The following is a 12,453-nucleotide window of genomic DNA, read 5'->3' as shown; positions in this document are numbered from 1 at the left end:
GGCCGAACTACTGGGACCTCTCAGGAGACTGAGGGGTCTCAGGTCTCATCTCAAATGTCACCAGCCTGTTCCACGACACTTAAGGTACAGGTCAGGAAAAGCTAAGTGCAAGAAGCAATGGGGAGATCAGTACCGGGGGAAAGGCGGCATCCCACATCCCCGAGCGTTTATGACAGCCCTCTGACGATTGGTGCCCCCCTCCCGGGACTTCCGCGCCGAAAGCCACCAGGCAGCCCGGGACGCCTCCTGGGGAGGCGGGACTCTCCGCTGTCGGTAGCAGCGCAGGCCGCCCGCGCTTCTCCTCAGAGGGGAGACGGCGGCGCCGGACGCGCTCCCCGCTCCCCGCCCCCGCCCCGCCGCCGCGGTGAGCGACGGGGCCGGCCGTTGCTCTCAGCACCCGGGACAGCAGCGCGAGCCCCCGCGCGCCCCCCGGGCGTTGCCATGGCAGCAAACGGCGGCGGCACGCCCCGCCCTCCCCCGCGCGCCTTGGTTGCCATGGTGACGGCGGCGCCGCGGCCATGTCGGACCTGAGCTCGGAGGGGACCGAGGCCGAGGCCGAGGCCGACTTGGGGGTCCGCCGGGGCGGTCGGGGGGCCGCTGGCGGCTCGGCAGCACTAGCGGAGGCGGTTCTGCCCCGTCTGCCGGCCCCTGCTGCCGCGAGGGGCCCGTCCCCGCTGGGAGCACCCGCCGCCGAGGGCGCTGGGGAGGAGCGGGGCGGGAAGTGGCTCACGGCCACGGGCGCCTCGGGCAGGGGATGGGGGAGCGCCAGCGGGGAAGGTAGGGTCTTAAATACTGTATGCCGGCCGTGCCGAGCCTGGGAGAGCTCCCGAGGCGCTTCTTCCGTGGGCACGGGAGTTTCGGAAGTGGGGGGGTACCACTTCGGTTGGGACCTGCCTAACTTTCTCCACTGGATGAAAACAAGTCATCCATACTTTCCAGTAGTGTGTCAGGAAGGGAGGAAAGCCTCGGGGTGCCAGGATCTGACGAAAGTGTCTGCATAAGCAGTACATCTGTTGGCCAGGTGCTCTTGCAGTCCCTGGTTCAAGCCAAATTGGAGCAGCTTTGAGCAAACACTTGTTTTCCTTTGTCCAATGAGGTTAGACTCAGTCAGGTCTTAATTTTTTTTCACATTTGATCAGGAGTATGATGGTGATCGCAATTCAGAAGGTGAGCGACATGGACGTGGAAAAGCACATCTACCCAATGGTGATACATACGATGGAGAATATGAACATGGTTTCAGAAGTGGACAGGTAAGACAGTGACAAAAGGCAGTGGTTGTGCATATGTTTCAGCAGTCCTGTTAGTTTGGGCACTATATTGAAACAAGAGTGAGAACTGACAAGTATTTTATCTATACCCAATATGTTTCAGGGGACCTACAGATTTAGAAATGGTGCTTCCTACACTGGAGAATATCTTCAAAACAAAAAGCATGGCCGGGGTATTTTTTTTTATCCAGACGGATCAAAGTATGAAGGTAAAACATTGAACACAGTTGCAAGGATTTCTGTAACTGAAAGGACACATTCCCCCTCACCCACCCACCCCCTGCCCGAATGCAAGGAGATAGTGAATTGGAGAACGTATTATTTTAAGAAGATAGATTTGCTACGAAATGTTTTCCTTTTATTCCTTTTTTACTACAAGCTCTGAGAAGTGTGGGTTTTATTTATGGGGATTTATGTTGATTATCGTAAGAAGTCTGATATTTAGTAGCAGTTTATTCTTGTCATGTCCTCCTTTCAAGTGGGGTGTTCCAAGTCCTGAGAAATATTAAGTATCTTTTACAAATCAGTGCAATCATGGTAGAAGAGAGTACAGTTACTTATTTCTGAGTGAATATTAGAACCACAGTTGTGTTCAGTATGAAGTATTTTAGGACTTTATTAGGTCCATCCTTAAAAAATAGTCTACTGATTAGAGCACTTACTCAGAGATTGGGATGCCTCTGAAGTTTGAAGAAGTTGAAACTCGCATTTTTTCCCTTCTTCCAGGAGAGTACCCAAAACACTCTGAACATCAGTTAGGCTTCAAGGGACAGTATTTCCCCCCCTCCTTTCTAAGCTAGGCAAGAAAGAACATTCACATTGTGAGGGCTAGAAGCAGAGAGCAAAAAGAGCATCCCAATCTCGCTTTACGGGAGCATATACACCTGTGATATTTTTTTTTTTTAATTTCTTTTAAGTTTGAATAGAAGAGTAATTAAGACACACAATCTAGCATCCTTTTGCGTATATATGCCCCCTGACTGACAGGACAATTTTAGCAAATGAGTCAAACTAGAGTAGTCCCTCTTTTTATTTGAGTGGAAATGTCACATTATCTAATGCAATTGTAATACATTACCAAATTTAAAGATAGGAGCAAGCTTCTTGTGTTCATAATGGTAATGGAGAGTGATAATAGAGACAGAATGATGGACAAAGTGAAAGGGAGGTCAGGCAGCTGCATAAATATGTGTGGAGAGGGACAGACAGAAGAAAAAAGAGGAAGAGCTCAGAGTAAGGAACGGTGTAAGCAATGGCAAGGAATCACAATGGTGTCATAGCTTTCTTTGCCTTCTCTAATAATTCATGTATGATAACTTTACAAACTGACCACTATATACCACACAATGAAATACACCATGTCTCACTCTGTTTTTATTGTATTCTCATTAAAGGAGACTGGGTGAATGACCGGAGACACGGCTATGGAGAGTATACATATGCAAATGGAGACACCTATACTGGAGAATGGTTTAACCACAATAGGTTTGTTTCATTCTTACAGTAACGTTTCAAATCACCCAATGGCATTAAAATGCAAAAGTTATTTTCACAGCGTGGCTGACTGCAGCAAATCAAGTGCTACTGGATGACCTTGGCAATTTAGTCCAACTTGAGTCATTTCAGCTACTTAAATAATACAGTTTTAATACCTTAAGTATAACAATGTCCTAAATTCTTAATATGCAGTAATATAAAGCAAAATTATTATTTTATCCTTAGGCACGGGCAAGGTACATATGTCTATAAAGACACAGGATCCAAGTATGTTGGTGGTTGGGTAAACGGAAACCAGGAAGGACAAGCTGAACTTATCCACCTAAACCATAGATTTAAGGGCAAGTTTTTGAATGGAAATGTAAGTGTGCTGGAAAACTCTCTATTCATCTGAACAGTTAGCATGGAATAGCCTTAATATGATCTGTTTCCACTTAAAATAAGAAGCTAGGCTCCTGATCTCTTGTAGTATTTCTTGTACCATAAGTGTAACATGAAACGGAATTAATCTGTAGGACAGAATGCCAAGTTTCTCTGTAACTTTGCTTTCAAACTATATTGTTATTGACTATTGTATGAATTTTGTAGTAAAGCATATTTTACATTTATATGCTTAGAATGTACTAACTTCATATTTCTGCTGACTTTTTGTATCTTTGTGCAGCCTGTAGGTCATGGCAAATATGTCTTTGATATTGGATGTGAACAGCATGGTGAATACATACAATCAGAGCAGGTAAAAGAAACAGTGCAGATTATACTGAATATCAGAGAACTCAGTAAATCAAATCTATTGTTGAGTAATCTATAAAATGCCTTATAGATACTGATGTTAAAGTAGATCTAATTAGTCAAAAAGGGTAGAAACTCATGCATTCCTAAGAACTAAATGAGGTTTCATTTTGCTTTTTTCTTTAGCTTCTCTACTGTGTAAGCTTTGACATGTACAAGGTGTGATTGTTGCACTACTTGTAGACAGGAGTCCTTTCTGCTTAAAGTTTAGAAGAATCAGGACCTTCCCAAAACATTTGAAGTTTCAAACCACAGAATAATGTAGATGTATTTGTCTGTACATTTAGCCTGTATTCCACTTTGTTCTGAACACCAGAAAACAAGGAAAAATATTTCTTCTTATAATTCTGAATTGCTTGATGCTATGCGTACAAATGGTAATTTTCAGCAGATTCGTGTTTTGGACTTATGTCCCATTGTTGTCCTGGTCCTGTTAGGAGCTTAATATCCACAGCTTCTAATAATTGTAGGGAGAAGCTGGGATCAGGGCCTGTTTTTCCTTCTCCTTCATGCATGAATGTTTTTAAATGTTTCTGATTAATATGATGCAAAATAGCTATAGAAATGAGAAATATATCTTAATATTGCTGTTTTGATTTCAAGAAAATACGTCACATTTTAGCTTAGAGTTTGCTACCTCTGTTGTCTGACACATTAGTTCCCATTACACACTCGTTGAAAATTCTCCGATGCACCAATTGTTTCTTAAGACAAGGACAAAATAATAATAATAAAAAATCCTAGCATTAGTGATAGAGATTTGCAAAACATGGAGACTGTTTTGCTTTTTTGGCTAAAAGCAAGAGATCCTCAAATTAAGTATCAGATTCATATGAGTATCCAAAGTGATATGTATCTAGCATCCTCAGTTCAGTTGGGAATTGTTGGATGTGCTGATTTTGAAATATTATGCCACTGATGTGGGAGTTTAAACATGAATTTAAGAACCCAAGGTTAAGCACTTGTCTTCTGAAAATCATTACTCTCAGGAACAATAATTTCTTCTCATGTGAATGCTGTAGTGACTGTGTAAAGTGCTGTCACTAAAGTAAGTTTAAATTTTGCTTCTTTCCTTTATTTGAAGTAACTGCAGAACAAGGCCCATTTAAAAAAAAATTAAAAGAAATTATCTTGCAAGATAATGATTCCATTACTAAGACTCCTTCATATTTGGATAAAATAAAGCACGATTTTTTATATAAAAAAGAGTATCTTCAAATTTCAAAAAGGTTTGCAGTACCTTACTGCTTCCTAGATCCATTCCAAGCTCTTCCCTAAGCAAAGATTGAGGCAGAAAGAGCTGTTTTGCCACTCTGTTCTGTATGAGGTAGACAGGGTAGCATCTACCAGAGAGAGCATCAGGTCTTATTTGCTGCTATTACACTGTAGGCAGGCATAGAAGAGGAGACATAGTTGATAGGCCCCTCACAGCCATTCTGTTTAAGGGAGAGACAAAATTTTACCTGAAAGAAAGCAAGCTGGCAAGCACTGATCATTAGTAATAGTCAACTGACTTCATCAAGGTTCAAAGTGTAGTTCTCTTCCAAGATTTGCAGCTGCTGAAGTTCCTCCACCTGTAAATACTTTAAAAGGCCATGCCATTGCCGTTTTGAGCCCAGATGAAGAGGTTTTAGTACACAAACCCATCATCTTAGTTACTCCCTTAATACCTGTAAGATGAGATGCTGGATTTCATGAGTTGTCTTCTAGGATAAAGGAGAGGGAGAAGAAGAGGAGGAACCCTCCTTACTTGTTGCACCAAAATGGAAAGCATCGAAAATTACCAAATTAACACTCTGGACTCCCCATGGGGAAACCCCACCTTCTCCCAGAGAAGCCTCCCTAGCGGTGGCAGCAGCAGCAGAAGCAGTAGAAGAAAGAGCAGCAGCAGCAGTAACTGAAGAGGAGAAAATGCCATCAATTACAGGTTTGTCTGCTGGACAGCTGGAAACGCCATGCTTTGACTATCCTCTGAAACCGTGTTTTTCAGGTTTAATATCAAGTGGTGTGAGAGGTTTTTTGGTTTTTTTTTCCTATAATTTACCACATATTGAATGTTAGGAACTTCCAAGCCTGTTCATAAACTGCACAATATATATGTCTGTTTTATCTCACATAGCATAATGAGATACAACTGTCTGGGAAAGCCTGTGAATCATTTTAGTCTATATCATGGCCTGTTATACGAACTTGATTATAAACAGTTACAGAAGATTTTGTGGGATTTCTCATATGAGTAAAGACTGCAGACTTCTGTAGGAGTTATTAGCTACTGCATGAAAACAATGGCTGAGTGAAAATTTGTAAAAATTAATTTTCTTCGGTATTTCTAATTCTCCTATTTCAGTCACTGATGAGTCTGCTGAGGGTAGGGATGAAGAGCCTTCTCTTCTTGAAGTATCCAGTGAAGTTCTTAGTCCAGCAGCAGATGCAGGAGAGGAAGGTGAGGAAAGCAGAGAGGAAGAAGAAAACAAAGATCAGGAGGACCAAGGTGAGGAATGGGGCATGCATGCTCATTCTTCAATTAGCAATCAGGGTTTGAAATGATGTATGTCAATGAGCTGAAGTCATGCTGCTGCTGAGAGGTCCATTATCAAGCTGAAGAGACCATGGGAATCTCTACCTTTCATAAGTGGGCAGTCCTCTATAGATGTAAACTGGTTTTGCGTAGTCAAGTTCATATATTGTAACAGTCCAAATTAGAAGTGACACTTCTGTGCAGCGTTATCTATGCATGTACAGTTGACCACACTTGCAGGGCTGAGTTTGTAAGTGATTGCATTTGCAAACTTTTTTCTGTACAAAAATGAGAGAGAAGATTTCAGACCCTGGGAAATTCAGGGGGTTTTGAGCGCGCCACTTTTCTCTCATGAATGGAACTGTGTATTCTTATTCTCTCAACTGAAGTGAAAAAGCAGGCAAAACAAATCTGAAGAAACAAATTTTAGGTATTGTTATGCATTATGGTTTGAACAGTCTCTGGTTGATTTGTTTCTCTTACAAACCAAAGAGATTTGGAATTCAGGTGCTCAGATTTTCTTCCAGGCAGTTCAGAAGCCTGTTTTAAATATAAAATTACTAAGAAGCAACAAAAGGATGCATCTATGTTTACTTGTATTTAGTCTATAGGCCTCCACCCAATTGTGTTGTTTGTATTTATTAAGTGTTAACATTTACAAGCTTACATATCTGATGTATGAAAACATAAGATAAATTTATCCATTTGTAATCAGTCCATTTTACAATAAATCAAAGCAAAGCACTATCCATAGGGATCAGAAAGACTATTAAATGGTGTGAAAATGCCTGGAGGTATTCGCTAAACATTTAGGTCAGCTCTTGGAATTTTCATAGTTTATTTGCTCTCATTTTTTACCGATCACTGAAGGTGCACTCCTGCTTCAAGGCAGACTAGCCAGCTGGTGTGTAGGACTGACATCTTACAGGATCCCTGGGCTTGGATCAGATCCAGCAGCAATCTCAGCGGGTTTCCTGCATAGCTCTGCTTTGGATTTGGCAAAAATTCATTGAGCCTGGTTTGTCTCAAAGTCTCTTGGACTTAAATAACCATTTTTGACTGAACTTGATTCTAACAAATTTTCTGGCCTGCCACAATGAAGCAGTTCTGATATTCCCATTGGTTTTTTGTGTTGTTTTTTTTTTAAAAAAAGAATAAATGGACACAAGTATCTGTCAGAGACAGCATAGATGCAGATTCCAATGCATGAAAACATAGGAATGTGATAGGTATTCTCAAAGTTCCTTCCAGCTCTTTATTTCTAGAATCAAAGAGTTGGGTTTTATACATTTTTCAGCATAGATCTACATCCATAATTAATTATGCAACATATTGTTCCCCTTGTCTTTATGTTTAGCAAGATTAAGTTATAGTAAGAGGAAATGATTTGAAGAAAATATGCATACTGTGAAGAGCAGATGTAACAGAATCTGGTTTCTTGTAGCCTTGTATTCTCTGTCCCATTACCATCATTTTTTCCACACAGGAATTCCGTCCTTCTTGCTCCATGTTTCTTATGATACTTGTCTAAATAGGTGACATTATTTGACTATTCCAGATTTACATACGGGCCAGCTGGCAGTCAATGTGTGTGTACTGAGTCTGTCTGGTAGCTGACAAACAATGTATAACAGTTAAATTCAAGTGTTGGCAGTGAAAGGCAATGGGAAAGATGACTGAGGTAGACAGCATAATCCTAGAATTATGTTTTAGGTTACTAGGATTACTTTCCAGTATTTTATAATAAAATGCATCTCTATGTCCTGCCTTTCCTTCACCTCTACAGGAACTACTAGTTTAGAGGATAAGGAGGATGAATCAAAGGAAGCAGAGTAATTGGATACAACTAAAGACAAAGAACAAACAAAAAAAGAAATTTCCGAGTGAATAATTTCTTATGGTAAACCTGCAATATTTTTATTCATAAAAGGCTGAGTTAAGATACTTTGAATAAACATTTCTGTCACTGTTCTGTCTGGAATATATATATCTGAAACTTTTATGATCTCAGAGTGTGCAGTCTCACAACAACTTTCTTTATTCCATGTAGCAGATAGTCAGTTGTTGAAACCAGTATGGGATTATTCTGGATTCATGAAGTTGTGTCCTCACAAGTTTGCAGAAGCAAACTCAACTCTTCTCCCACTACTGGTACTTCTTCTCTTGAACCCTGCCTCTGGGCACAGAGGCCTGGGGGTCTTGCTTGTGAAGACAAAGACAAAGGCAGTATTGGGCTTCCCAGCTCTATCTGTATCCCCTGTCACTAGACCACCAATTACAGGCCTACATTTTCCTTGTTTATTTTTCTGTTGTTCATGTAGCTGTAGAAGCTCTTCTCGTTGCCCTAAATTTCCCCTTGCCAGTTTGAATTCAAACTGAATTTTGCTTTCCTAACACACTGGGGCAGTGTTTTTAAAGTCTTTCTTTGTAGTCTGTTTTTGTTTCCATTTTCATAGACTCATAGAATCATTTAGGTTGGAAAAGACCTCTAAGATCATCGAGTCCAACTGTTAACCTAACACTGCCAAATCCACCACTAAACGGCTACCCCTTGCTGCTGATGCTCAAGCTGGGCACAGCTGGCTCTGAGGCCTCCCTTAGCAGCATCTGCTCCCCTCCCATGGCTATTAGGGCTCAATACCAACTCTCTGCGTTCAGGTCTGAGCAGGGAGGAGGAATATTTCTCCTGCTGCGAGAAGTCACGAACTTCAGCAACCTCCCTCAGCGGAGTCCCCATCCACTGCTCCATCCAGCACAGCTCCTAGACATCCCTCCAACCCAGGCTCAGGCTCTCGCCTCTGTGGAGATCCTGCTGATATCCCATTACTCTCCCTAATAGTGAACAGTCTGCACGCCTCCTTCTGCAGGTCCTTGGATACACAGCACCTGGACCACTACACACCTCCCACAGGGCAGGACCCCATCACCCACAGCCCCAGTGAGACACCTGGACACAACATCCCCCTGCCCAAGCCCTGTCTAGGCTGTCACCACTGATGTGCCAAGGGTACTTCACTGGTGCTGGAGATCAGACCCAGTAGCTCATCAAAACTGGTGTTGCGCAGTCCCACGCTGTTTGCAGGAGAGTTTCTGCCTTTCCCAGCACCCATACAAACTACCAAAAGCTCTGCTTGCTCTGTTCCCATCTCCCAGCTGAATAAGCATCCACTTTGCAGACAAAAACCAGTCCAGCACCCCCTAATCAGCAGGCAGCTAACTACTGAACATGCAGCTCCTTTTAAATCAAGAACCTGTCAATCAGGAAGCAGCCATCAGGAGAGAGCAGCTGCAGAAGCCCCCTAGAAGCCGCCAGAATCAAATGGCATTATATAAATAGTAAGTTAAAAGTACAGAGGAAGGCAGAGCTGCACAAAGTATTGTACAAGCACTAAATGCCATGGACAGATCTTTTCTCCTCTTCTGCAGGTGAATAAAGCTGCTCTGAAACAATTTTTCCTGATAATATGTAAGCAATACCTTAATTATTAACATTCATATCTATCTGACTTTAATTGACTCTCTTATATTGTGAGAATATTGGTATGAATGTTGATGGGCCTGGAGCCTGACGTAGAGAGCTGCCAGTCAGTAGCAGTTTGCTTTTGAAGAAAAATAACTGGTTTTGGCCCAGTTGCGATAAAAGATGTTGTACTGATATTGCTGAAACGAGACCTGCATTTTTTTACTCTTCACCTCAGAGCAGGAAATTTATACTAAAATTTTAGTTTAGGGGAAAAAGGGAAAACATTTTAACAAGTTCCTTTTCTCAACAACTCACAATTTCAGCAAAGGTATGGCCAGAAGTTTGAAAGGTGGTGATAAAAATGGATTAACAGAAAGTAGAGATAAAGAAACAAGTCATATAAATAGAGTTTATTACTTCTTCCTGCAATTTTTCTCCTATCAGAAATGTCATAGTGAGAAAATTCCCATGCAATCTTTCCCCTCCTATCTTACATGTCATTTTGTTTGCAATTTCTTGTCACACTGATTGTGACTTCAGTAAGCATTTTTAGAGGTGGTTATCTTTTCCTCTTTTTGCTTTTCTTTGGCAAAGAGAAGTGCTGCATTTCCATTATTACTGTAGTTAGATCAAAGCAAACCTGGCTTGCTAATGTTTTTCTTTTGTCTTTTTATAAAAAACTAAAAATTATTAGTTTACTTGCTAGTTTTAATATATTCTACTGTAAATTTGAGAAATATCCGCACAGCATATTTCCCAACTCATTTCCATTTTAAGGTAATCCTCAGTTCAAGCTGAGTTCATTCTTGGATGATTTATTAAATTACCCTCTCCCCTGCCGCAGCCACTACTGTACTGTTTATTAGTACATGAGTGACCTCCAGTGGTATACCTGCCAAAAGTGCATCCTGTCTGGAATACAAACAAGAACAGCTAAGAACATCTGAAAGTCTCTAATGTGCTAAAAAGTGTTCCCAAGAAGATGGCTTGCTCCTGTTGGAAACCAGTGGTGCTTTTGTTGGAGGAGACATTTCATTTCACTGTGTTTTCCAGAAATACCTTAAGGATAATTTGGAAACTAGTTAATAGTAGTTCCTTCATCCCTATATTGGAGAGGGAGGAACCCCTGCCAAAACATGTTGCACGAAGGTATGCTAAGCCTTTCTCGCCCTTCTGCATCTTCACTTTTCAATAATGAAGAAAGACCATTTTAGATAGTATCGGAGCAGTCATTTTTTAGATCTCTTCCTAAATAAAGTAAAAAAAGATGTGCTGAATGCAAGGATATGATGTTGAACTTAAGACTTTGAACATTTCCCTCCAGCTTTTCATCCTTTTCATCTGGTGTCTAAAACGTACTCCAAAGTTGGTACAAGTATTATTTAAAAATATTATACCATTTTAATTTATGCATCTAATATTGATTTAGATGCATGTTGATTTTGCCTTTAAATCATAGAATCATAGAATCATAGAATCACAGAATGGTTTGGGTTGGAAGGGACCTTTAAAGATCCTCTAGTCCACCTCCCCTGCCATGGGCAGGGACATCTTTCATCTTTCAGTAGATCAGGTTGCTCGCAGCCCCATCCAACCTGACCTTGGTATATTAATGACATATAAGACATTATGAGTTCAAGGTTAAGAGTCCGGTAATTCTCTCCCACATATAAAGCTCTGTATGAAAAATGATGCTAAGAGTATCTATGCTCCACATGTCTTAGAAAAACATCAGGAGACCCTGTTACATTTGACTTGAAGAGCTACTTCTTCGCCAGAGATGGGACTTTTTCCACAGTCAACAAGGAAGCTGGTCACAAGAGTCCATTGCAGCTGAAGGAGGCATCTGGGGTTCTCAAGTCCTTCTCACACCAAGAAGGTCTTGGAGTGCACCTACTTCCACCTGAAAATGCAAATGTTTTAAAACACCTTTGGGGAGAAGTCCATATCATTCACAGATGATAAAGGAACAAAGACCCGTTTGAGCTGTTGCATAAAGCAAGCTTTCCCCTCTTTCATCCACTTCATGCTAAGGAAATTTATGCCATTTTCCAGAGCACTATGATCTATGTGTGCAAGATGTAGGAAACATCCCTTCTGTCAAATTTTAACTTCCTGCAAGTTTGAAGGACTGCAGCAGAGAAATCTTGCAGTATTGGGGCCTTTTCTATCCTAAAAAGACTTCACATGCAGTGGAACATGGGTGAAGATCGTTGCTCTTTTCTAGGAGGATTGTACTGGAAGGGTTCCAGCAGGCTGTCTTTCCCCACCCCCCCTTTCAAAGGCCAATAAATTTGTTATACAGTGTAAGGTAGGTTTTTTTAAACTGGCCATGTACTTTTCAAATGTGTTCAGCCTGGGGTCTTTTACCACATTAGAAATAATGTCAGAAATCAAATGTTAGGGGAAGAAAACAGGTTAAGGAGACATGGAATTGCTATTATACTTGTTTCAATGACTTCCCCACATATTACTTGTCGTGGTTTATTACTTGTCATAGGCGGCCCAGCCCCGCACAGCCGCTTGGTCACTGCCCCACAATGGGATGGGTGAGAGAACTGGAAGGTGTAAAAGTGAGAAAACTCGTGGGTTGAGATAAAGACAGTTTAATAGGTAAAGCAGAAGCTGTGCGCACAAGCAAAGCAAAACAAGGAGTTCATTCACTACTTCCCATCAGCAGGCAGGGGTTCAGCCATCTCCAGGAAAGCAGGGCTCCACCACACATATCAGTCACTTGGGAAGACAAATGCCATCACTCTGAACACCCCCCACTCCCTCTTCCTTCTTCTTCCCCCAGCCCTTACTGCTGAGCATGACGTCATATGGTGTGGGATATCCCTGTGGTCAGTTGGGGTCAGCTGTCCCGGCTGTGTCCCCTCCCAGCTTCTCAGGCACCCCCAGCCTGCTCGCTG

At 41.8% G+C, this 12,453-nt stretch overlaps 1 protein-coding gene across 2 annotated transcripts in view; it reads left to right on the top strand.

Moving 5' to 3' along the window:
• The first annotated feature begins 494 nt into the window (after positions 1 to 494).
• The window catches only part of RSPH1 (radial spoke head component 1), a 17,747-nt gene continuing 5,788 nt past the window's right edge, over positions 495 to 12,453 (top strand). Inside the window, exons 1-9 of one of the 2 annotated variants that reach the window (XM_075173152.1) lie at positions 495 to 572; positions 1,140 to 1,253; positions 1,375 to 1,480; positions 2,666 to 2,756; positions 2,994 to 3,129; positions 3,433 to 3,504; positions 5,271 to 5,487; positions 5,908 to 6,051; positions 7,865 to 8,057. In XM_075173152.1, coding sequence (XP_075029253.1) covers positions 519 to 572; positions 1,140 to 1,253; positions 1,375 to 1,480; positions 2,666 to 2,756; positions 2,994 to 3,129; positions 3,433 to 3,504; positions 5,271 to 5,487; positions 5,908 to 6,051; positions 7,865 to 7,914 — 984 coding nt within the window. In that variant the 5' untranslated portion in view covers positions 495 to 518 and the 3' untranslated portion in view covers positions 7,915 to 8,057. Of the gene's footprint in view, positions 573 to 1,139; positions 1,254 to 1,374; positions 1,481 to 2,665; positions 2,757 to 2,993; positions 3,130 to 3,432; positions 3,505 to 5,270; positions 5,488 to 5,907; positions 6,052 to 7,864; positions 8,058 to 12,453 lie in introns of those variants that run through there. The other variant, XM_075173148.1, reaches the window with a different exon arrangement.

The sequence above is a fragment of the Calonectris borealis genome, chromosome 1, assembly GCF_964195595.1.
Source record: "Calonectris borealis chromosome 1, bCalBor7.hap1.2, whole genome shotgun sequence".
Classification (NCBI taxonomy): domain Eukaryota; kingdom Metazoa; phylum Chordata; class Aves; order Procellariiformes; family Procellariidae; genus Calonectris; species Calonectris borealis.
The sequence above is the reverse complement of the archived record's forward strand: the minus strand, read 5'-3'. Positions and strand labels throughout refer to the sequence as shown.